This window comes from Drosophila persimilis, unplaced genomic scaffold (assembly GCF_003286085.1).
Source record: "Drosophila persimilis strain 14011-0111.01,24,50 unplaced genomic scaffold, DperRS2 tig00000000-arrow-pilon, whole genome shotgun sequence".
NCBI lineage: Eukaryota > Metazoa > Arthropoda > Insecta > Diptera > Drosophilidae > Drosophila > Drosophila persimilis.
In genome coordinates this window covers 21,793,185-21,815,343 of record NW_020825288.1, presented here as the reverse complement: position 1 = coordinate 21,815,343, position 22,159 = coordinate 21,793,185, and the positions used below count along the sequence as shown (strand labels likewise).

The 22,159-nt window shown below is 48.7% G+C and overlaps 4 protein-coding genes across 6 annotated transcripts; 2 read left to right on the top strand and 2 right to left on the bottom strand.

The window, feature by feature from the left end:
- Positions 1-4,270: 4,270 nt before the first annotated feature.
- On the top strand, positions 4,271-12,460 carry LOC6591741. Its single transcript, XM_002017057.2, has 9 exons — positions 4,271-5,283; positions 8,723-9,327; positions 9,414-10,159; positions 10,230-10,449; positions 10,517-10,785; positions 10,850-11,011; positions 11,080-11,275; positions 11,361-11,447; positions 11,518-12,460. The coding sequence occupies exons 1-9, from the start codon at positions 4,422-4,424 to the stop codon at positions 11,692-11,694; spliced, it is 3,324 nt and encodes a 1,107-aa protein (XP_002017093.2). The 5' UTR covers positions 4,271-4,421; the 3' UTR covers positions 11,695-12,460.
- A 1,641-nt stretch (positions 12,461-14,101) lies between these two features.
- Positions 14,102-19,338, bottom strand: LOC6591740 (ice-structuring glycoprotein). Of its 3 annotated transcripts, none has more exons than XM_026990691.1 (5): positions 19,323-19,338; positions 18,306-18,420; positions 18,085-18,237; positions 17,601-18,024; positions 14,102-17,543 (listed from the first exon to the last, which is right to left on the bottom strand). In XM_026990691.1, the coding sequence occupies exons 2-5, from the start codon at positions 18,395-18,397 to the stop codon at positions 14,175-14,177; spliced, it is 4,038 nt and encodes a 1,345-aa protein (XP_026846492.1). In that variant the 5' UTR covers positions 18,398-18,420; positions 19,323-19,338; the 3' UTR covers positions 14,102-14,174. The 3 variants fall into 3 exon arrangements, with proteins under 3 accessions (XP_026846492.1, XP_026846487.1, XP_002017092.1); XM_026990686.1 differs by lacking the exon at positions 19,323-19,338 and adding an exon at positions 18,504-18,564; XM_002017056.2 differs by lacking the exon at positions 19,323-19,338 and having other exon boundaries at positions 18,306-18,495.
- Positions 19,179-20,808, bottom strand: LOC6591739 (zinc finger protein 239). The gene is made up of 4 exons (XM_002017055.2): positions 20,653-20,808; positions 19,729-20,600; positions 19,547-19,657; positions 19,179-19,481 (listed from the first exon to the last, which is right to left on the bottom strand). The coding sequence occupies exons 1-4, from the start codon at positions 20,767-20,769 to the stop codon at positions 19,379-19,381; spliced, it is 1,203 nt and encodes a 400-aa protein (XP_002017091.1). The 5' UTR covers positions 20,770-20,808; the 3' UTR covers positions 19,179-19,378.
- A 142-nt stretch (positions 20,809-20,950) lies between these two features.
- Positions 20,951-22,110, top strand: LOC6591738 (zinc finger protein 91). The gene is made up of 4 exons (XM_002017054.2): positions 20,951-21,074; positions 21,134-21,513; positions 21,576-21,827; positions 21,892-22,110. Exons 1-4 carry the CDS (start codon positions 20,964-20,966, stop codon positions 22,031-22,033), a joined length of 885 nt encoding a protein of 294 aa, XP_002017090.1. The 5' UTR covers positions 20,951-20,963; the 3' UTR covers positions 22,034-22,110.
- The last annotated feature ends 49 nt before the right edge of the window (positions 22,111-22,159 follow it).

The window sequence follows — 22,159 nt, the reverse complement described above, 5'->3', positions numbered from 1 at the left end:
ATTGGGGGGGATCGGTTCTTATCTCCGTTATATTTTTGTGACATTATGACAGGTGGACACTGGCAGCTGGCAGCAATACTTTGGTTATCTGCTCGGACTGTGCCGGGGGAGATGGATGGCACTGCAGCACCTGCTGATTCCCGTTATCGCCTTGCTGCCTTACTGATACGGCATTCTCTTCATTTCCACTGTTCCCGTTTCATTTTTCGTTCCTCCTTTGCTCCTTTGTTTGTTTTTATGCTGCTTTCGCACAGATTTTACGCGCTTGGGCTATTTTTAGCTCACGTACGCGGCCCGGTCCTCTCTCATCTCCCTCTCATCCTCTCTTTGTGTGTTTTCCCGATGCGAATTCCATTTCGGGAAGCTGATGACGTCAGGAGATGTTCTCGTTATCTGCGTTTCTCTAGTCACGGTGTACTGTTAACCGTAAATGCAGTGCGGGGTGGGGTAGGGAGTCCGACTCCAATCGGCGATGCTAATTGTACTTCAAATATGCAAAGAAAAAAAAACAACAAAAAATTCCAGTGAGAAAAATCGCAAAATATCACGAACTGCAGCTGCAGAGGCCGAACCGAAAGAAAAAACAACAAAAATTTGATGTCTACATTCCATCTCCGCATCTCTCTCTCTCTTTCCCCCCAAACAGTGGCTGCAACAAATTGCCTAGAAATGGAGATGAAATTGTAAACATGCAAAAATACCAAAAACCATGGCCCCGAGGCTGTAATTAGAAAGGAAATCGATCCGAACTGGCAAATACCCTTCCCCCTCTATTCATTTATGTGTGTGTGTGTGACTGCCACCGCAGCTTGGCTTACTTTTCAGCGAATATGTCCAAAAAGTGAGATACCAAAAACCACTGGCAACACCAAAATTGGCCTAAAGAGTGTGGGGCAACATGTGTTTGATTTCATTAGTACGTCGCTGTGCACCTGAGCGGCAGGGGAGGGCAGCAGAGATCTAAGCTTTTAAAAGGCATGCAACAAGTCGACAAATATCGCATGCGATAAAAGCCAGACTCGACAGAGAGCCGAGCCGGCATGCACAGAGAGAGAGGGAGAGCACACGCAGAGAGAGGAAAAGCAAAGCTCTCTCCGACTTTGAAGCTTTGGGGCTCTGGCTTCAATCTTCCAGCTTTCAATCCAAAACTCGCGATCGAAGCGCTCGGTCATGAAAAGTCACGCATGCGCAGGCTCTCGACTGTCGACTCGCGGCTCTCCCCAGGCGCATTGCCTCGTTGCCTCTCCGTGTGTGTGTTGGCCAATAATCAACTGCAATCCGCTTTTTGCAATACATAATAACAATTAATTAAATTTGCGGCGGTATGCAAAGCGGCGCGATAATCGATTCAGCTATCGGCTGAAATGGCAAATGGCAAAAAAAAAGTGCAACAAAAGGTGACAGAAGCGCCCGTTCGTGTGTGATGTAACCCCCCGCCCCGTAATCGCTTAACAAACAGCAAATCGTCATCTTTCGCTCTCTAAAGTAATAATTAATTATACAAACGCGAATCGAATGTTCAATCATTCAGCCCCAAAGGAGGCCGCACGGCCGCTTCCTCGGGCTGAACTTTTGAGCTGGTTTTTTTTTTGTGGACATGGATATGGACATCCGATCTGTCGGATCATGCTTTTTGGTGGCGCAATGACCTCTATCCATGGTTTCTTTTGATTTGCTTTTTCTCTCTTTTTCGGGGAGGGGGGATGTCCATTTAATTATGGCTTTGGGATCACAGATGTATTACAAATGAATGATTGCCCATCGTTCGTCTGTGTGTATATTTTAATTAAATATTGCTCAAGGCATAATCTGTTGGAAGATGTTTGAGAGTCGCCAATGAAAGTGGAGTCCTCCCCTCCCTACCGCCCTGGCACTCTCTTGAGACTCTCCTCTCTTCTGTCTCTTCTTCCGATTGGCATGAATCATGTGGAAAAGGCTGTGGAAAACCCTTCCTTCAATTGATTTCCACGCTAATTTCCACACGACGTGCCTGCCACTCGCGACGACAGATCGTGGGCTTAACATTTTTTTTTGTTGTTTTGTGTCGAGCTGCAAAAAGCGATTTTCAATTTTCCAGCGCATTAGTCATCGGCCACTCTAATCGTTCCAGGCAGGGTTCCAGAGGGGTACTGGCGGCGGCCTAAACTGTAACTAGTTTTCGCCAACGCAGAGACCAGAGCCGCTTGAGGCATGGCGGCAGAGACTCTCCTGGAGCGGTGAGGCGGAGGCAGGGAGGGAGTCCGTGTCTTGGTGGCTGGACCACGAAGTGAAAGTGGACAATGCGCTTGGAGAGGAGAAGTGTGTGTTGTTGTCTGAAGACGCAGAAAGCACTGTAGTTTTAGCTTCAATTTGAAGACGCGTGAAACAATTTTGTAGCTTTTCTTGGCACTCTGCGTTTTCCACCCATCCATCCGTCTATCCACTTATTCAATTTGCCATTCACTGCACACACAAACGCCTTCGGAGCGAATGTGAAGACGCGGCTTAGACCCTTCCCCACTCCCCCCCACCTCCCCTTCTGGCCAAAGCCAATGGCGCATTTCATTTCTCAATTAATTTTCTTTATTGCGTGCCAGGCACGTTCAAAATAATTGTTAAACTTAGACTTTGATTATTAATCGAATGTTAAATGGAGAGAAGAAGCAGCCGGAGAGAGAGAGAGAGAGAGGGAGAGCGTTGGACAGAGAGTGCAGTCACCTCTCTCTCTCTCTCTCTTCTGGCAGGCGGCAGGGTATGATGGGAGTGAAAGTTTTAGTGTCCGCTTGCCAAAATGATAAATGCAACCGACCAGACCAGCAGACGGCCCCCCGGCTATCAAACAAATGCGATCCTCCATTCGTATCCCCCCTAAGCACCCCTTACCCTCTGCCAAAAGCACCCGAGGATATCCGGTGGAGGGAGAGAGACAGAGACAGAGAGAGAGACTTACGCATATCTTTTGAACATTGGCCCATTCCCATTGTCTCTTTAGTGTTTCTTTCGTTTCTGTTTTGTTTCGTGACTTCTTGCGAGTGGTGGGTGGGGGGGAGCGGTGAGGGCCTGTCTTATTGCCACTTTGTTTTAGACAACTTTTATGATGATTTTGCAGCCAAAAAGAGACAGAGAGACAGAGAGAGGGAGTTGTGGTTGTGTCATACATAATTCTGTTATTGTTTTCTTTAATTGGTTTTTTGTGCTTTCGTTGAGTTTTCTGTGTAGACTTTCTGCGGCCCTGCACCGCACACTTTTCCCCCCTTTGGTTTTCGTGCAGAGAATTTCATTTTGGCCCCCCCCCCCTCGTCTGCCACCTGTTTTGTGGGTCGCCCGATAGGCAATCACTTTCCATGCGCTCGCTCCCGATTCTTTACTCATTTGCATTTTTAATTGTGTCGCGGGAAAAAGACGGCTCTCTTCAGTGGAAAGTGAAAAGCGGCTGGAGCATAAGAAATGCACTCTCCGAAGATGTCCAATGCCCAATGATTCGCAATGGGATTCTGGCCACTTTCCCAACGCACAATGCCACAAGGGGAGAGACAATGGCCGGGGTCTCCTCGATGACTGAGGCATTCCCACGCCACGCCCAAATTATTTGCACAATATGTGGCAAAAAAGCAGAGCTCCAGCTCCAGCTCCCGTAAATTCCAATTCAATTCAAGCGGCTTCATTCGTGTTCGTGTTTTCCCAACCCAAAGCCAGAGACAGAGAGAGGGGGAGAGAGGGAGAGATATAAGGTAGTGGCATGGCATTTCGTACAGCAGTTAGTGGAGCACTCTTTTGGCCCATTGTCGGGCTGTAAGCCCGCAAGCCCCATAAGAAGTAGTAACCGTTAATGTGGCAAATTGACTTGTCGAGCAGCCAAGAAAGCAGTTTTTTATTAGAGGTATCTCCCTCCCTCCCATCCAGAGGCACCCCTCCTATCCTACTCCGTTCTACGGCGGATTCAAAGTCAATTTCTGCTTCTGCTTCTTCTTCTTCTTCTTCTTCTTTATTTTTATTATTGTTTGCACTCTGTTTTTCCCCCTTCGATTCAACTATTATTCCGACTGGCTTTTGTTTAGAGTTTTCTCTTTAGAAATTTCCCATTTGCACTTTTTTTTTTTTACTTGTCCGACATTATCCATTATTTGCACGGCCTGACGTCTGGCTCTGGCTCTGGCTTCTGGCCTTCTCCATTGATTCCATTGTGTGGCATGAGGCAGATGGCAGGGGAGAGCGAGAGCAAATCGAAGAGTTGCAAACAGAGAACAGAAGAACCTTAATTAGTATTATTACTGAAATGAAAACAATTTGTAGTCGGACAAAAGGTTCTGGTTGTGGGGATTAGCCTCGATTCGAGAGTGCCTCCACAGAGACTCCTAATGCGTTGCGCCACCAAAAGCAGATCCCCGAAAGAACCAAACAAAAAAAGTGAACCCAAATGAAGGCTCCGCCATCCGTGGAACATGGTGACAACAATTAAGATAACCTGCGATGGGATCTTCATTCAATCCTCATCGAACTCCGATCTCATGCCCACGCCAGCGGCAGGCGCAGCACCCGGTGGAGCATCATCCCCGCCAGGATTACGAGGAGCAGCAGAATCCCTTGGATCGGACCACAATCTAAACGAAAGCGACAATTCCCAGACGAGCAGCGGCAGCCAGAGCGCCTCCAGTCACGGCAGGCGATCACATCGATCGGCAGGCGGCGGCGGAGGAGGAGGAGGAACCGGAGGTCGCCAGGATCCTCGGAGACGGTACTATTTCGGGAGCAAGGACATCTACTGGTGCAAGCAGAGCCTTGCGCCTGGTGGGGGCGGACTGACGCGCAGCGCCAGCAGCATCACCCACAAGGAATCCAAATCCACCAGCGGCACCCTCTCGGGGGGTCAGGTGATAGCCAAGGCACGCCGCAAGCCGATCCTCCTCTGCAGCAGCCTCAGCGCCGCCTACGCCCCGCCGCGTCGCAAGGAGTTCTACTTTTGCGACAAGTATGCTCCCACGAGCAGCGGAAGAAGCGCCACCCCTACCAAGAGTGCAGCAGCCGTGCCTCCAGCTGCAGCCGCAGCCACAGCCGCAGCCCCCACGCCCCAACCCATTGATGCCCGTTTGCTGAACTTCCTAAGGAGCGCCCATCGAAAGTTCCAGGCGGCCAAGAGCAGATCGGAGCAGCAGCAGACCAGCAGTCACACCAAAGAGAGATCGTCGACGTCGTCCAGAGGAAAGGGCCCGGCCAGGCCATCCGCCCAGACCCCGACCCCGACCCCGACCCAGAGCCAGACCCATCGCTCCCTTCCGCCCATCGTGACGACCGATGATTGGTTTGGTTAGTATAGCCCTGCCCCCCGCCCCCGGCCCCCCTCTCTTGATGCACTCCTCTTGACTGCAGGTCGTTGACCGGCCGCCCAGCCCAACCCTGCCCCCAATTGCGGTTCTCGTGCGGATTTAGTTACCTTTCAATCCAAGAGACTCGTTCTCTTTCCGCTCGCTGGCATTGGGCTGGGGTATTGGGTGTTGGCCAAAGTAGAGCCAGAGGGTGCCAGAGGGTGCTAGAGTGTCTGCGGTGTCCAGTTGCATTGAGAATTGAGATTGGATTGGGCAAAGATCAGTCTGCCAAAATAATTGGCGGCTGCAGTGATTGGTGGGGGGAAACAGGTTCGTGTGTCTGCCACTTGGTGGCTTCCTTCTTCCTGCTGCATGGCAAAAAAACAACAACAAAAAATGCTACGATGTTTGCGGTTTTCCTGCTGCTGCTGCTCATCGGCTCATCGCATGCGATATGCAAATTTCCAAACGCCCCTCCGTCTAGTCCTCACGCTATCACTCCACCAAACACACACACACACACACCATTCATGGACGTTCCATTCATGGCTTTTGTTTTCCCATTCCCATCATTCCCCATTCCCTTCTTTTGACGCGACTCTAAGTTTACATTTCTTTGGGTGCACAATGCCGTGGAGAGGGAGGGAGGTGGAGGGGGGCTGTTGACTGTTGACTGACTTTCAGCAGAAACTAAGGGTATTTAAATGTCTCCTTTGTCTCCTCTTCTATCCCTCCGCGTGTCTTCTGTGAGAGAGCAACAACTGTTGGCTGAAGCAGAAGCAGAATTGAACTCTTTTCCTCTCTCTCTCTCTCTCCGTCTCTCGGAGAGTGTGAGTGATTTGTGTGTGTGTGTGTGTGTGTACAATAGATTCTCACGTATTCGTTACCTCTATAGGTGTTGAACTGTTTATTTGATCCTCCCCTGCCCACTTCCCCCCCTCTTCTGTCTTGCACTTTGCTCTGTTTCTGTTCCGCTTTGCTACACGAAGACGCGCGTTGCAGCCCAAGGGTAACCCTGCTCTCTGGCTGTCAGCTGGTGGCCCATTTAGATGGAGAGCGCGAGAGGAATCGGGAAGAGGGATACAAGAATGGAGAGAGTAAGAGAGAGAGAATGAACCCATTATGAATGCAAAAGAAAGAAAAGAACTCGACTGGAAAATAGCTAATAGCCAAGGCATTCTACAAATTGCGCTCTTCCCGATCCCCCCCGAATGATGGGGGGGTGGGGTTATTGCTGGCTTGCCTAATTAGTATTACCTCATCCATCGGCGGGGCATTACTGCGCATTTCGCTCGAACATCGAACACCCACTCGCGGCCGACTGTCGACAGTGCAGTACAAAAGTATAGGTACAATGAACTGCCAAATGAATCATTCACTGCAATTAGTTGTTGTTTGTTTTTCGCGAGTATTTGGAAATACTTTGCACTCATGTCCGGCAGGCAAGATCGTTGTCGTTAATTTTAAATTTTATGTGTGCATTTTTTACGATTATTATTATTATTATTATGATATTTGGAATTTGTATTCCATTTTCCATTTACCATTTATTTTTGCCTGCCTTTGTGGCGACTGTTCCTTGGGTCCATAACAAAACAATTGTTTATTGAATGATTTATATTTGAGAAGCGTGTGCTGTCCCCGCCCTGCCCCCTGCCCCCTGCCCCCTGCCCCCCTGCCTGTGCCTCCGCATTTGTTTACGAATTCCAAAGGGAACGCCACCATATATGTAAGTGCTCTTTGGCTCGTCTCGCATCCGTGGCGCTAGAGCGGAATTCTTGAATTCCGATTTGCCAATCCGCCGCCTCGCAGCTAATGAAAAATACATACTTTATTATTAATTATGTTTGGCATTTTGCAAGAATTGTTGTTTCCACTCCGACGGCAGCGGATTGCGGGAGTTTGGCAATAATGCAGCGCACCTGTCGAAGCGGACGGACTGCACCTTCCAGTGAGAGAGAGAGAGAGAGAGAGTGCGAGTGGGAGAGCAGTGCAGCAGTCGTTTCCAGTGTCATCAGCGTTGACTAATTCCCCGACTCCGTTCGAGTGGGATTTGCTCTCTGACTCACATTCTGTGAAGCTGTGACTCCGCTTCTGAGAGCCAAGGTCAAGTCAAGGAGACTGAAACCGATAGCGAGAGAGATCCTCAGACCTTGTCCCATTCCACAGTTCCACAGACAGCCTGACAGTTGCGCGAAAGAAAGAGCAAAACAAAGTCCAGGTTCGATTTATCTTTTTTCGCTCGAACAATTGAAACAATAAATAGGCAGTAGAACACGGGGTACCGCCGTGGTGGGGGGGGGGAACGTTGTATTGTTATAAGTGGATTGGAGTGGCAGGAAGCCACCGCCCCTAACGATGACTAGGCGATGGCTATGACTGGAACGATGATTGAATGCAATTTGCAGAGCAGTTTCGAACAGTCATGGCAAACCAATTTGTGCCGAAAAACCGAGCAGCGCAAGAGAGACAGAGAGAGAGAGAGAGCGGATGGCATGGCGGAAGTTTACTCCGAAGGTCAGGGGGGAGGGGTGGCAGGCCCTGCCAACCTGTCGCAATTAAAACAAAGCCCACACGACTCACTCCCACGATAAATCCATCCACGATCTACTGCTTAAAGAATGAGAATTTAATATGCAAAAAGCGTTTCGTTTCCGCCCCAGAACGAACGAGATTCGCCAAATGAAAAATTTGCATATATAAAATTAAGAAAAACTTAGGCCTGGAAGAGCACGCTGCTCTCTTTGGGAATCTATGGGGGGAGGGGGGCGGGGGGGGATCTCTGAGTCATTCCAAGTCCGATTTGGAGTCCGAACAGTAGCTTGAAAAACCTTCGGTTCGTTGTTTTATTTAGGATTCATGTCACATGAAAATGTTTTACATTTTGGCAAATTGTTTTTGCCCCTTTCCACTGCCACTGCCAGTGCCCCTGTGTGTGTCTGTTGGCCAACAATTAGCGTGGGGCATCTGCAATGGATGGCTTTTATGTAATCTGTGGATCGATGTGTGTGGAGTGTGGAATGACTTACTGATTAAATAGACGTGCCATGCGTTTGTCTGCCAAACGAACACGCAAGAGACTCTTCCCCCCCTCCATCCCTCTCTCTGCCTCTCTGGCCATCTGGAAATCATCTTGAAATGTGTGTGGAAATGCAGCATTTTTTTCTACCAAAGAGTATCTGCAGATCACGTACGGAATCAGATCTATTTTTTCTGATTTTTACAATGGCATTTTATTTGTGATAAATCTTATGGAAATGAATATATAACGAGGTCTTCTTATCGAAAGAGTTATTAATTAATTTGTGTGTGTGTGTGTGTGTGTTTGGCAGTCTCTTTATCTAACTGCAAAGATAATGGAAGAGAGATAAGATAATTACAGTTAATTACGGCCAAAAATATCTAAAATAAAACGAATTATTTCTCGTTTATATTTGCAGACGAGGACGAAGCCTTAGAGAAGGAAAACTGCAGAGAAGGAAAGCAGAAGCAGCAGCAGAAGAAACCCAAGGAGAAGCTTCACTCGAGGACATCTTCGGGCGAGGGCCAGGACCTGATCACAGTTGAGATCAAGCAAGGACATTTAAGGAAGCACTCAAAGGCCAAAGATACAGATACAGATACAGATACAGATAGAGATACAGTAGATAGAGTAGATACAGGTACGACTGGCACGCCACAAGCAGCGTCAACGGCTATGAACAGTCACGCGACCGCCACACAGAACGGACAAACAACGGTCGTCGGACACCATCGCGGATTCTCGCAGCCATCGGTAACGGTGGCCGCCGCAGCAACGGCGACGGGCAGCACATCGGGGGATCCATGGTTCCTGCAGACCACCGGGCACCAGATGCCGCCCACAGCACCGCTGCGTCACAACAAGCGGCCGGCGCCACAGCCGAATGTCGCCGGGATCGTAGGAGGAGGAACGGGAGCCGTGGGGGCCGTGCTGCTCCACCAGCAACAGTTGAGCCAATCGCAGCCGCACATTGTGCCGCCGAGCATACCGCCCCACCATCACCATCATCGCGAGAACAATGTGGTAATTTGGTTGCCCCAAAGCCATGCCTAAGCCTCGATTCTAATTCAAAAACCCTCCGCCTCCTCTTGCCGCTGCTCTCATTTCAGCATCCCAGCCAGGCCGGAGGGGCGGCGTCAGCGGTCGCCTTGCATTTGTCATCGCATGCGCTTAATAGTCATAATTTAATCAGCAGCAGCAGCAGCAGCGCCAGCAATCACCAATCGCCCAAATCCCCCAGCCAGACACAGCAGCAGCAGCTACAGCAGACGACGCAACTGCAGCAGCAACAGCAGCAGCCACCACATAGTATACTTTCCACATTTGCTCCTGTGGCTGCCGCACAGCCGCCTGCCCAGCCAGCGGGGGCTGGTGTGGGGGTAACCGCCGCAGCCGTGGCCGCCGTTGCCCAGCAGCAACAGCAGCAGCATCTCCAGCTGCTGGCCAACTGTGCTGCTGCGTCCGGCGGTAATCTGATGTCCTCCTCGATGAATGCCGCTCAAATGGCCCTGCATGCCGCCGAGCGGGCGCTGCCGCCAAAGAGCCTCGCGCTGAGTGGGAGCCAGCACGGCAGCAACATGCTGCTGCACACTGTGGCCCCCACCGGCAGCTCCTCCGGCACCCAAGTGCCGCCCCAGCCATCATCCGGCGCCAGTGGGACGGCGGGCATGTCCACTTCCCTGCACAGCTTCGACATCAACGGGGCAGCGGGATGCGGAGGAGGCGTGAATGTGAACGCGGCAAGCTCTTGGTCGAGCGGCTCCACCACAGCCATGAACCATGCGGCCTCCCTATCGCCAACAGCTCTAGCCCCGCAGCAGCTGCGGAAGTGCGAGGTGAAGCTGAATGCCATGCCGTAAGCTATCTCTGGAGTGAATCCCGGAATGAATCAGTCGGGTTAATGGCGATGTTCGTTTGTTCTTTAGGTGGTTCCATGGCAGCATAACGCGCGACGAGGCGGAGCATCTGCTGCAGCCGCGCGAGGATGGGCTCTTTCTGGTGCGCGAATCCACAAACTTTCCGGGGGACTACACGCTCTGCGTCTGCTTTCAGTCGAAGGTGGAGCACTATCGCGTCAAGTATCTGGAGAATAAGCTAACAATCGATGACGAGGAGTACTTTGAGAATCTGGGGCAACTTGTAGCGGTAAGAAACGACTGGAAATATATCCTTAGTCCATGGCTAATTCTCTCTCTCTCTCTTCTCTTTGCAGCACTACGAAGCAGACGCGGATGGGCTGTGCACGCAGCTGATCAAGTGTTTGCCAAAGCTGGGGAAGCAGGAGTTTTGCATCAATTCGAAGGACTTCGTGGACAAGGGATGGGTCATACCCGAAGCAGAGCTGCAGCTGCGCGAGAGCATTGGCAAGGGGGAGTTCGGGGATGTGATGCTGGGCATTCTACGCAACGAGAAGGTGGCCGTCAAGATGCTCAAAGATGAGGGCGCCGTCCAAAAGTTTCTGGCCGAGGCATCCGTCATGACGTAGGCTATAGATCCGCTCTCTTCTCTTTGATGAACTTATTCTGTATCGTTTTTTTCTTGGTAGCACTCTGGAGCACGACAACCTGGTCAAGTTCATTGGCCTGGTGTTCACCAGCAAGCATCTGTATCTGGTTACGGAATACATGAGCAAGGGATCACTGGTTGATTACCTACGTTCGCGCGGACGACAGCACATAACCAAAAAGGATCAAATCATATTTGCCTTGTAAGCATTCACCTTTGATCCCCTGATTAGAAGTCCCTTAAAGCATTGTTTCCTCCTCCGGCTTACAGCGACACTGCCTCTGGGATGGAGTATCTGGAAGCCAAAAAGGTTGTGCATCGCGATCTGGCTGCGCGCAATGTCCTCATATCCGAGGACTGTGTGGCCAAGGTATCCGATTTCGGTTTGGCACGCGAGGAATGCTATAATCTCGATGTTGGCAAGCTGCCCATCAAATGGACAGCACCCGAGGCGCTCAAGAATGGGGTAAGAATCCACAGCTGCCGGTTTCCTGTTGGCTGTTGCCTGTTGCCTGTTGCACTGTCTAACCATTGGTTGACTTTCCCTTTAGCGCTTTTCCAACAAATCGGACATGTGGAGCTTTGGCATACTCCTATGGGAAATCTACTCCTTTGGGCGTGTGCCTTATCCCAGAATTGTATGTACAAATCAAATGAATCTTTCAAGGATCCCTTAAGCTCATTCTGTATCTGTATCTGTATCTGTAGCCCCTGGCCGATGTCGTCAAACACGTAGAAGTTGGCTACAAAATGGAAGCGCCCGAGGGCTGTCCACCGGAAATTTACGAAATGATGCGCCAGGCATGGGATCTGAATCCGGCCAAACGACCCACATTCGCAGAGCTGAAAGTGAAGCTGCAGCTGCTGAACAATGCCACAGCGTGAGGAGATCCGAGAGGATCCAAAGCGAACTTCAAGCAGCACTAAAACGAGGAAACGAGGCGCCGCCCCCAGAAAGGGTAAAGAGCCCTTGCCCTTCGAGACTCCAGACTCCAGTGGAAGCTGGACACTGGACACTGGACACTGGACATGACACATAACGCAACAATTTTTCGTACGATTATATACATGGAATATATATATAACAACTAATTTACCACAAAATTTATTTACATATATAATTTATGGAGTAAGTTTTGTAAGCGTAAACGTAGGCCTAAGCAAAAGAAGGAGAGCCCAACACAATCAATCAATCATCCAAAAGTGACTCCAGATGTTAGTGAGAGTCCGTCCCCCAGCCAGAGCCCCACAGCTTCGCTTCCGACATATACAATACAACGTTGTACGCGCGAGTATCTCAATAAATTTCAATCATAAATTAACCAGCAGAAGATCAGAGAGGAAGAGGAGTTTAGAGGCAGAGGAGGACACCCGTACTACTACTACTACTACTACTACCATTAATTGCAACATTAATTACATTATTATATGTTATGTGTACACTCTTCCGATCAACGTTTCTTCGCTTCTCTGGATATTCGTAAATCAAATCGTTATAATCGTATCATTTATGTTATAGAATACGCATACATATGAGTGCCCCCCAACCCGGCTGAGGAGTGGGCGCATGTCTAAATCAATTGTTTATAGAATGTTTCATCTCTTAAGTTTTATTCTACGACTAGTTCTTTATAAACTACTTTTCTGTTGACCATTTCTGTTTGTAGCACAAAAGATGAGCGGGAAGAGAACTTGTCCAACAGGTTGTCGCGGAGGGGAGGCAAAAGGCAAGCAGAAAGTTAGTTAAATTTATTTACATTTATTTGTATGGAAAATATAAAAAAAATGAAAAAGGAAAAACCAACAAAAATTATGCAATGGAAAAGGATTGAAATGAAAAAAAAAAATCAAAACAAAAAACACTTGTGAAAATATGCATTAAAATGAGTACACACACACACACACACACATAATACGGATACGAATACGAATACACTTAATTGTCGTACATAAACTATGCATGTATTTAGCATATGCCGATTAATTATCATTAATTATCGATATACAAATACTATCAATTATCGCAAGCGCAAATTGAAATTCCTTAATTTGTTCGGTCCATGTCCAAGGAATCTCTCTCCTTCTCTGTACTCCTACTCCTAGAACGCGATGCAGCTAGCGGAAAGGCAAAGGAAACGAAAAAAAATTGTAATTAATTTTTTAAATATATACCACGTAATTTACTTAACACGTACGTAATGTTTACGTTTACGTTTACGGCGCATTCTTGTACATTTGTATTTGCTTTTTAATATCCTGTCCCCCGATTAGCCCACACTTTGCTTTAACACTTACATTTATACTATATATTTTATACACACCAACAAACACACATACACACACACGTCCACATGACACACATTAATTATAATTAATTAATTTTAAAGTTATTATTTTTTTAAAACACATCAAACATAAAACAACCAATCAATCAATGTGAAGCGCGACCCAAGTTCGTTCTCTTTAAGCCACACGCCACACACACAAATTGCACTTAAAAACACAAGGACGACAAGAAGGTGATTTAAGGAAGGAAGGCAGCCGCCAGAGCAGCAGTTCTGAAACTTTTAATAAAAGTAAAAAATACCATGTAGTGTGGCTTGTCGGCCACAAAAAGGCCTAAAAGTATGTGGGGCGGGAAAGGGCTTACCTACAGAAAAAGCACCGGAAGGGGCTCGAAAGAGGCCTCGCCCTTGCACTATGGGAGGGTCAGTTCCCACTGAAAGGTGTCAGAGCTCAGACAGCGATAGCAGCAACAACAGCAACTAGAAGCATCTCGACAGGTCAGCGTTGGCGTCCAAGATTACCTCTAAAAACAGCACAGGCGATCATCCTTAACGGCCAACTAGTTTAAACGCTGTATTATTTAGTTTAGGCGCCTTCAGCCCAAGCAATGTACAAATTTCTGCTCAAAGGAGTTGGACGCAATCTGGGAAGCACACCCCCAGAGCGAGAGAGGGAAACGCTGAATCGGTGGGGATGAGCGTGGGTGCACCCACATTTTAGTTTTACAAATATTCGTGGGGTCAATATTTGGAACCCTCGGTCGGTTTGCGTTACTGTCTGGGTAGTTCATGGTAGCATAAAGGCTCATTGAAACTTGGATGTGGAAACGATGATCGTGGGCGAAGTGCAAGCATTACATCCGCCTCTGTTCTGTCTGACCCTATGTTTTGGTGTCTAGTCTATCCATCCAATAGCTCGTACAGTAAAGGTGGTATGCCACAACCAACCATGGAATGGATCGAGTGTTCAATTAATGAGAAGACTGATCAAAGAAGGAAAAGGCACATTGACGTTGCTGTTTGTTGTTTTTATTTTCGCATAAATCAATTGAACTAAATACACTTCAAAACTTAGGGCGCCTACTTCTGCAGCCGCCTGGTGGCTCGTCGGATGGGGCGTTGCTCCGAAGTGCTCGGCGGCAGGGCGAACATATTGCCGGCATTGATTTGCTGAGACATGCCGGGCGCCACACTCGCCGATGGTGGGGCGGGGCTACCGAAACTGAAGGCCCCTGCTCCTGGATTGGTGGCTGCTGCAGCCTGAACCGGTGACGGACTGGGGCTTCCGAAAGCACTGACACCGCCGCCAAAGCTGAACGGCTTCGCCGTGTTAACGTTCTGGCTGCTGGGCGGAGAGGCCATGCCGCCAGCTGCCGCTCCTCCGAACGAGAATGGAGCGTTGCCCGGTGGTGCCGGGGCGTTGGTCTTGGTTGTTGTTCCGCCAAACGAGAAACCTCCCGGCTTGGCCTGGTTCTGCACGGCGCTCACCGCATTGGCAAACAAGTTGCCGCCTATGGCAGGAGTGGCATTGGGCGCCGCGGTTGTGGTGCCACCAAATGCAAAGGGTTTGCTTTGATTGCTAGTAGCGGGCACGGCAGGTGCCCCAAATCCGCCAAAGCTTGGCGCCGCAACATGTGCTGATGGTGCATTTTGAGTGTTGTTGCTGCTGCCACCAAAACTGAAGCTCGGCTTGATGGACGCGCTGGGGGTGGCGGCGGCGGCGGCGGCGGCGGCGGGCTGGCCAAAAATGCTGGCGCCACTGGTCTCCTTCTTGGCGACAGCGGCAAAGGAGAATGCTCCCGGCTGACCCGGGGCCGACTGCTGCTGCTGCTGCCCTGCTGGGGGGGTTGAGGTTGCCGCACCCTGATTGTTGCTGCTTCCACCGAAACTAAAGCTCGGCTTAACGCCTGTGCTGGCGTTGTTCGGTGTTCCAAAAAGACTCGCTCCACTGGTTGCTGCCTCCTTCTTCCCTGCAGCGGCCACAAAGGAGAATCCTCCGGGCGATGCAGCTGAGCCAGCGGTGGATGCGGTTGTTCCAGGGACCTGTGGCTGTCCGCCACCAAATGCAAATGGTTTTGAGGCTGTTGGAGCTGCATTATTGCCGATCTGAGAGGTCGGCTTCTGAGCTGTACTGAAGCTGAAGGCACTTTTTGATGGGGCATTGGTCGATGTGGCGCCGCCAAAGGAAGGAGGGGCTCCACTCGTGACGCCTGCACCGAAGTTGAACAAATTGTTGCTGCCGCTGCTGTTGCTGCCATTGGATTGCACAGCTGTTGTCGCGCTGGCATCGCCTCCGAATGCAAATGCTGGCTTTGTTTCCTTGATGGTGTTTGGTGCTGCTGCTGCTGCTGATGCTGCTGCAGCACCACCAAAAGAAAACAGTGCGGGTGTACTGGCAGTTGCACTCTGCCCAAAGATGTTACCTGAGGTGGGCGCTGGCGCTGGTGCTGGTGCTGGTGCCGGTGCCGGTGCCGGTTCTGCTGGCTTTGCGACTGCTGCACTTCCAAATGCAAAGAGGTTTGATGTGGTCGCAGCCGCTGTGTTCGTTGTTCCCGTGAAACTGAATGCCTTTGTTGGCTCCGCAGCTGTGGTTGTGGCTGTGGCTGTGACTGTGGCTGCGGGCTGCTTGAATGCGCTGCCAAAACTGTTGCCACCGAAGTTCGGCTTAACTCCGATTATGGCTGACGGCTTTGCTGGCTCTGGAACTGTTGTGGCGGCTTTGTTCGCTTCGGGCTGCTTAAATGCGCTGCCAAAGCTGTTGTTATGTGGCTGTGGGTTCCCAAACAAAGATGTTCCTGTTGCTGGAGATGGTGTTGCTGTTGCTGTTGGTGTTGGTGTTTGTGTTGGTGTTGGTGCAGACGCTGTACTGCCCCCAAAACTAAAGACAGGAGGCTTGGCTGCTGCTGGTGCGCTGGACTCCTCTGTTTTTCCAAACATAAACGCGGCTGTGCTTGTCGCATTGTTTGTGGTGCTGCTTCCGAAGGTCATTGCTGCTGGGCTAGCAGTCGCTGCAGGTGTAGACGCCGATGTAGTTGCTATCCCATTGGTTGGTATTCCATTCATCTTGTTTGTGGGATTGTTTTCCAGTTTGAATGGTATTGCAGTGTCTACTGGCGGCGCTTTGCCAAATGACAGTACGGGCGCTTGAGCACTGCTTGTGGGGGCAAAGACTGATGTTGTTTTCAAAGGGGCCCCGATAACCGTGGCAGTGGATTTTTGACTTCCGAATGTCAGTACTGGTGTGGCTGCAGGTGAGCTCGATGTTGTTGGGGCTGTGTTGACAGCAGTTGGCGTTTCTTTGGATGACTCGTTGGGTGATGCCGCTTCTGCCGCTGCTGATGTCGCTGGTGTTGGTGCTTGGCCAAAGAGAAGCTTCGGCTGCAAACCATTTGTCATAGTCGTGGTAGCTGTGGCTGTTGCTGTTCCTGTTCCTGGAGCTGGTGCGATCACCTTGTCACTCAATATAATTGGCTTGTCACTGCTGGACGTTGTCGTGGTCTTGGTTATTGTCGAGAGGCTGACTTTGGTCGTTGTGTTGGGTGATACCGCTTTGGTTGTCGTCAGAACAATCGGTTTGATGGGTGTCTTTGGACTGACAGGGGCGTCCATTTCGTCTGGTTCTTCTTCTTCTCCCTGGTAGATCTCGCCGCGCAGGCCACTCAGCATAATGGCCAGCTTCGTTTTATGTGTGCGCTCGACGCTGGGATTCTTGACGCCACTCAAGGAGTTCTGCTGCTTGGGCTTCACAAAATTTATGCCCGCGTATTCGCCAGCATCCACGTCGGGACTCTCAAGATCGTAATGTTTGGTCTGCTCTTGCACCTGCTGTTGTGTTTGCTTGGTATTGAAAAGCGTGAGTTTCGGTTTGGAGGCAGCCAATGGCAGATCCACTGCGGTGTTCCTGTGTAGTTCTGTATTTATCTGGTGCTGCTGTCCCATAGCCGGCGCTGAGATGGTGCGTGAGGGCGCCACTACTGGTACTCCTACAATCGGCATACTCTTTGCTATGGCTATGGGTTCTGCGTCTGTCTTGCGCTGCATCTTGGACACTGGTGCGCTGGGGGAGTTCTCGGGCGAGCTGCCGTTGGCTGTGCCCTCCATGCTCGTCTGCCGCATGCTTTCCCTCATGTCGTACAGCTTGCGCTTGGTCACGTGCCGCCGGCTGGAACTCAACGAGGAGGCGATGTCATTGTTGTAGCTACAATTGCGCCGCTTTGCCAGCTGCTCCGGTGAAACGGCCTCAGTGGGCTGCAGGTGATGCTGCGTTTGTGTCGGCGGCGCCAGCGGTGGCACCATTGTCGCCGCATGATGGTGTCTCAGTGGAACTGCCACGCTCAGCTCTCGTTGCCTTTTGAAAGTTGTCGCGGGAGGCGGATGGTGATGATGGTCCACAAAGTCGCCAATGCGATGGCAGCTCCTCTTGAAAAACTCGTGCTGCTTTTGTGTGTCCTGAACAAAATTTAAGCCTGAGCACTTGGCACCAGATCCCAGCACGGACAAACTTACCCCACTGTTGATACGCTTCCGGGAGATCTCTTTGAGTTCTTCCAAAACACTCCTGGTGGGCTCGCTCTCATGCTGCGGCGGATGTGGATGCAGGATGGGGCGATTTTCCCGTGATAACTGTTCGTGTTCATTATTGGACACCTTGTGGACACCCACCACCGAATTGGAACGCAGCAGGCCGGGCAGCGTGCTGCCGCAGTAGAAACTGCGCTCTGGCGGCGCGATTCGAGTCATGGACAGTGACGGTGGCGATGGTCTGTACGGCAGTGGGGACGACGGGGTCCTTCTTGGCTGCTTCAGTGGATTGTACAGATTGCTCACAGATATGCTGCGCTGCAGGCCACGACGGCCGCCCAAGGTGCTGTCGTTATGATATGCAACAATCCGAGAGGCCAGTCCACTGCTGTGCACATCCGCAAATGTTCTGCAAGCGTACAATTTGCATTGGGTTAAGAAGGTACAATTGTTGAGGCGTTTTTCATACTTGGGATCCATCAGACTGAGGTTCAGTTTCTGTCGCGACATTGTTGTTGTCGATGATGCGGTGCGGTTCCCCGGGGTGCCATTAGTTGTGCTTTGGCTCCGTTCGAGACTCATAGTTCTGTGTATGAGATTCGCCGGCGAATGCCGATGAGCTCTACAAAAAAGAGAAACCAAAGGAGTTTAATAGCACACCAGATATGTCTGAGATTTTCCAGTCCTTACACTGGACTCCCATCAATTCTGGTAGAGTCAGCAATCGGATTGCTGTGATGCGGTGACATGATGCTCAAACTTAAGCGCGCCTGATGGTTCATTCTGGTTCAGGCCGATCCGGTTTCTGACGATAAATTCAAATCCAAGTCAACTTTAAAAGTGTCAAACAGTCCGCCAAATCCAAGCTGGCTTTAACAATCAATTTACCAACAAACTCAAAAAGTTGAAAAATTGAACGACACCTGGTGAAATGCAGGCACGCGACCCGTGTTTCTATTCCGATAAAATATACCGTCCGACCCTCAGAAATATACCAAAATATATCGTCTTATTTTAAAAATATACCGTAAAAATACTGACAAGTTCAACTTATATATTACATATTGCTCAATTTTGAAGTTCTGTCGAATATGACTAGATAGATAGAACATTTAGCCATGCCACATCATTTTATCTGATTAATTAACTTACTTTCTACTTGACTCGGACCTCGTGCCTAGCGATAGAATATACGAAATACACCGTTTCATTTTCGAAATATACCGATAAAAAAGTAACAACACCGCGCTTTCCATTACTTGAGATCATTCTTTCCTTTCTTGCATAGTGTTTCTAATATTAAATAGTACTTATATGAGATTACCCGTTATTAAAATGCCGTTTTTGTTTTCATTAGCATAGCAAATTATAGAATATTCTTTAAGCTGTCACGCTATTTTGCATTCACCGATACTTATAATAGTACTTATCGATATATTTCGATATTATGCCGGCAGACTTATGGCAGCTTAAACCCTCAACCCTTAAAAAAGAAAATGAATCTGCCACTGGCAGCCGATATCCTTGATTTAACAATATTATTCAGTTAGATTTTTACTAAATGAGAACTCGTTAGAATAGTTGGTGATGTTGGAAAGGAAAAATCTTATAACTCTCATTTTCAATTTTTATAAAAATTGAAACTAAGAGTTATGAAACCATTTTTTTAAGAAACTGGTAATAAAAGTTTGTCCTGTTAAAGGATACCTTGTCAAAAATAACACATTAACACACTCTTATCTGTGACCCCTGCTTTTAATCTTTTAATCGAGCTCCTTTTGTTTTGCTCTCATGATATGAATCTTGGACTGAAGATGAGCCTTTAAGTGTGTATTGCGCTGGAAAGTTTGATCGCAGGTGGCGCAACTACAAAGATAATATAAATCAATCAAGGGTTTGCGGAAAGAATACAAATGTGTCGGTTTACTTACTAAAACGCCCTCACGTCAGTGTGTGTTAGCTCATGCCGCTTGCGACCAGAAGCCGAGCTGAAACATTTATTGCAATAGTTACAGGCATACGGTCGGGCATTTGTATGAATTCTGGGAGGAGGATAAATACATAGATATTGGTTAGAATCGGAGCCAAAACAAAACACGTTAGTTTTACTGACCGCTCGTGTATTACGCGGGTTGTGCTATTGTGAAAACTCTTGCCGCAATATTTACAGGCATAGGGCTTTTCTCCTCTGTGAACGATCCTTTGGTGGAGCGACAGCAAATGATCGGTGTAGTACTTTTTACCACAGTCCTGGCATGCAAATTTCTTTATGCCCGTATGCCTCAGCATGTGCAATTTGAAGTTGCTCTGATCGGTGAAGTGCCTGCCGCACTGCTCGCAGACACAATCCCGGCGACGCTGCTGCCGCTTTCTTTCGATTATCTCCTCCTCTGTCAAATTTTTCCAAGTCGTATATTGTTTCTTGGCTCTTCTAGCAGGAATTGCAGTTGCCACTTTCTTTGGTCGTCCTCTTTTCTTTGTTTTGGTAGCCGGCGGAGGGGAGACATTGTTGGAAGCTATGCTGGTTGGAGAGGAACTGCCGTTTGAGTTGTTGTCAGAGAATTCTATTAATTCGTTGAGCCCGTTTTCGTCATCACTGCTATCATAAATGCTGTCAAGCTCTTTCCTCAGACTCGTAATCAGAGTGTCTGCATCCTGTGCAGTGTCCTCAACCACCTCATCAATACTTTTGTCTGGTGGATCGTCGGCATCATTATCTGGGAACTCCTCGAGCAAGTCATCCATATTTTGAAAAGAATCGTCTAGATCACCCGACGACATGGCAAGCTCATTATCCATTTCAATCTCATGCTTAATTTCTGTGTCCTCATCATAGTCCGTCGCCAACTCCGTAGGAGACCTGCTGCGATTCTGCAGCAAGTTCTCCTGAGTCTCGATGCAGAGATTTCTGAACGCGATGGCCTGACATAAGTCGTGTAAACAACCCGCGCATATGCAACTGGGAAGCTCCGGATCATTTATGAGCTACAAATTGGAATGAGCATTAGGATTGGGTTACTTGATGGAAAGAACTCACCAAGATCCCAGACACTAATTGGATGTTCAGCAACAGCTTAGAGTTCTTCTTCTGGAATAGATTTTTGGCATTCGTATTGTAGATGACGCCCCCGCAGGCTCGGCATTGCAGCGTCATTTTAAATCTCGTTTCCAACACGTAAAATATGAAAAATAAAATACAATTCAAAACAAACTAAAATCTGCATGTTATTGCAGCTGGTAGGAGTCGACGCGGTGTCATCACTATCGATAACGATACGCGCTATTTCTGCACTGCGAAACTCTGCACAAAACGAAGTAAACAAATCCAATTAAAATATTTTTCTGAAAATGCGCAATAAGATCTGTCGCATTTGCGGTGGCCATGAGGCTTCGATAAACCTGTTCTGCCCAAAAAACGGACACTTGATCCGCCAAATTCTATCCATTACTGGGGTCGGGGTAATGTGTAAAATAAATTATACCTAGACCGTATTTACATGATTATATTAATCTGGCAGCTAAATGAAAAAGCAGGTCTCTCCAGCCATATGTGCGATAAGTGCGTTTTCGACTTGGACTGTGCCATAAAGTTCCGGCAGCGATGCATCATCTCGGAGAAGCGTAATCTGGAAAAAGTCAATTCGGAACCTAAGGATGAGGAGGATGCCGAATCTGATATAGAGTCTAATGAGCTGAACACCGATGAGGAGATATCTGATGATTGTGCTTTGGAATATGAATCAGAAAAATGCACGGAAACGAGCATGAAGCGAAAACACAGCAAATATGCCGAGCCCTATATATGCGATGACTGTGGAAAGACCATCAACAGTTTGAGCAACTTTCAAGAACACAAACTGCGGCATACAGGAATCAAAAATTTCGAGTGTCAGTTCAGGTGAAACATGTTGTTGCAAATAAATGCCACTACACCTGCTAATCGGCTTCCATCTTCATCAGTGAGTGCGGCAAACGTTTCGCCACTCGCAAGGAGTTGGTGCGACACCAGCGCTGCCACACGGGAGAGAAGCCCTTCGTCTGTAGCTACTGCTCCCGTCGATTTTCCGACGCGAGCTCTCGCGAAGAGCACCACAGACGCCACCGGAATGAAAAGCGGTTCGAGTGTAAAACGTGTGGCAAGAGCTTTGTCAGCTCTGGCTGCCTGAGGAAGCACGTGTTAACGCACGCATCAGCTGACGAGCGCAAATATCTGTACGCATTTTAGCCTAAGATCAATGCACATATCATTCTTATTCCAACTTTATTTACTATACAGCTGTGGCGTTTGCAACAAGCGCTTCTTACGCATAGCCCACTTGCAAAATCATTTGACTACCACCACTCACTTGGAAAAGGCTCTGGAGGCATCTCAGACAGTCGTGCATGAAAATAACCCATCAATCACAAGCATTCCTTAGAGATCATTCTATTCTTTATTGACATTTTGTACTGAATTTTTATGTATTTATATTAATAGTATCATATGCGCATAGTATATATATTTTTTCACATATTTTTGGGCCCTTCCACAGCTTTCTGGTAGT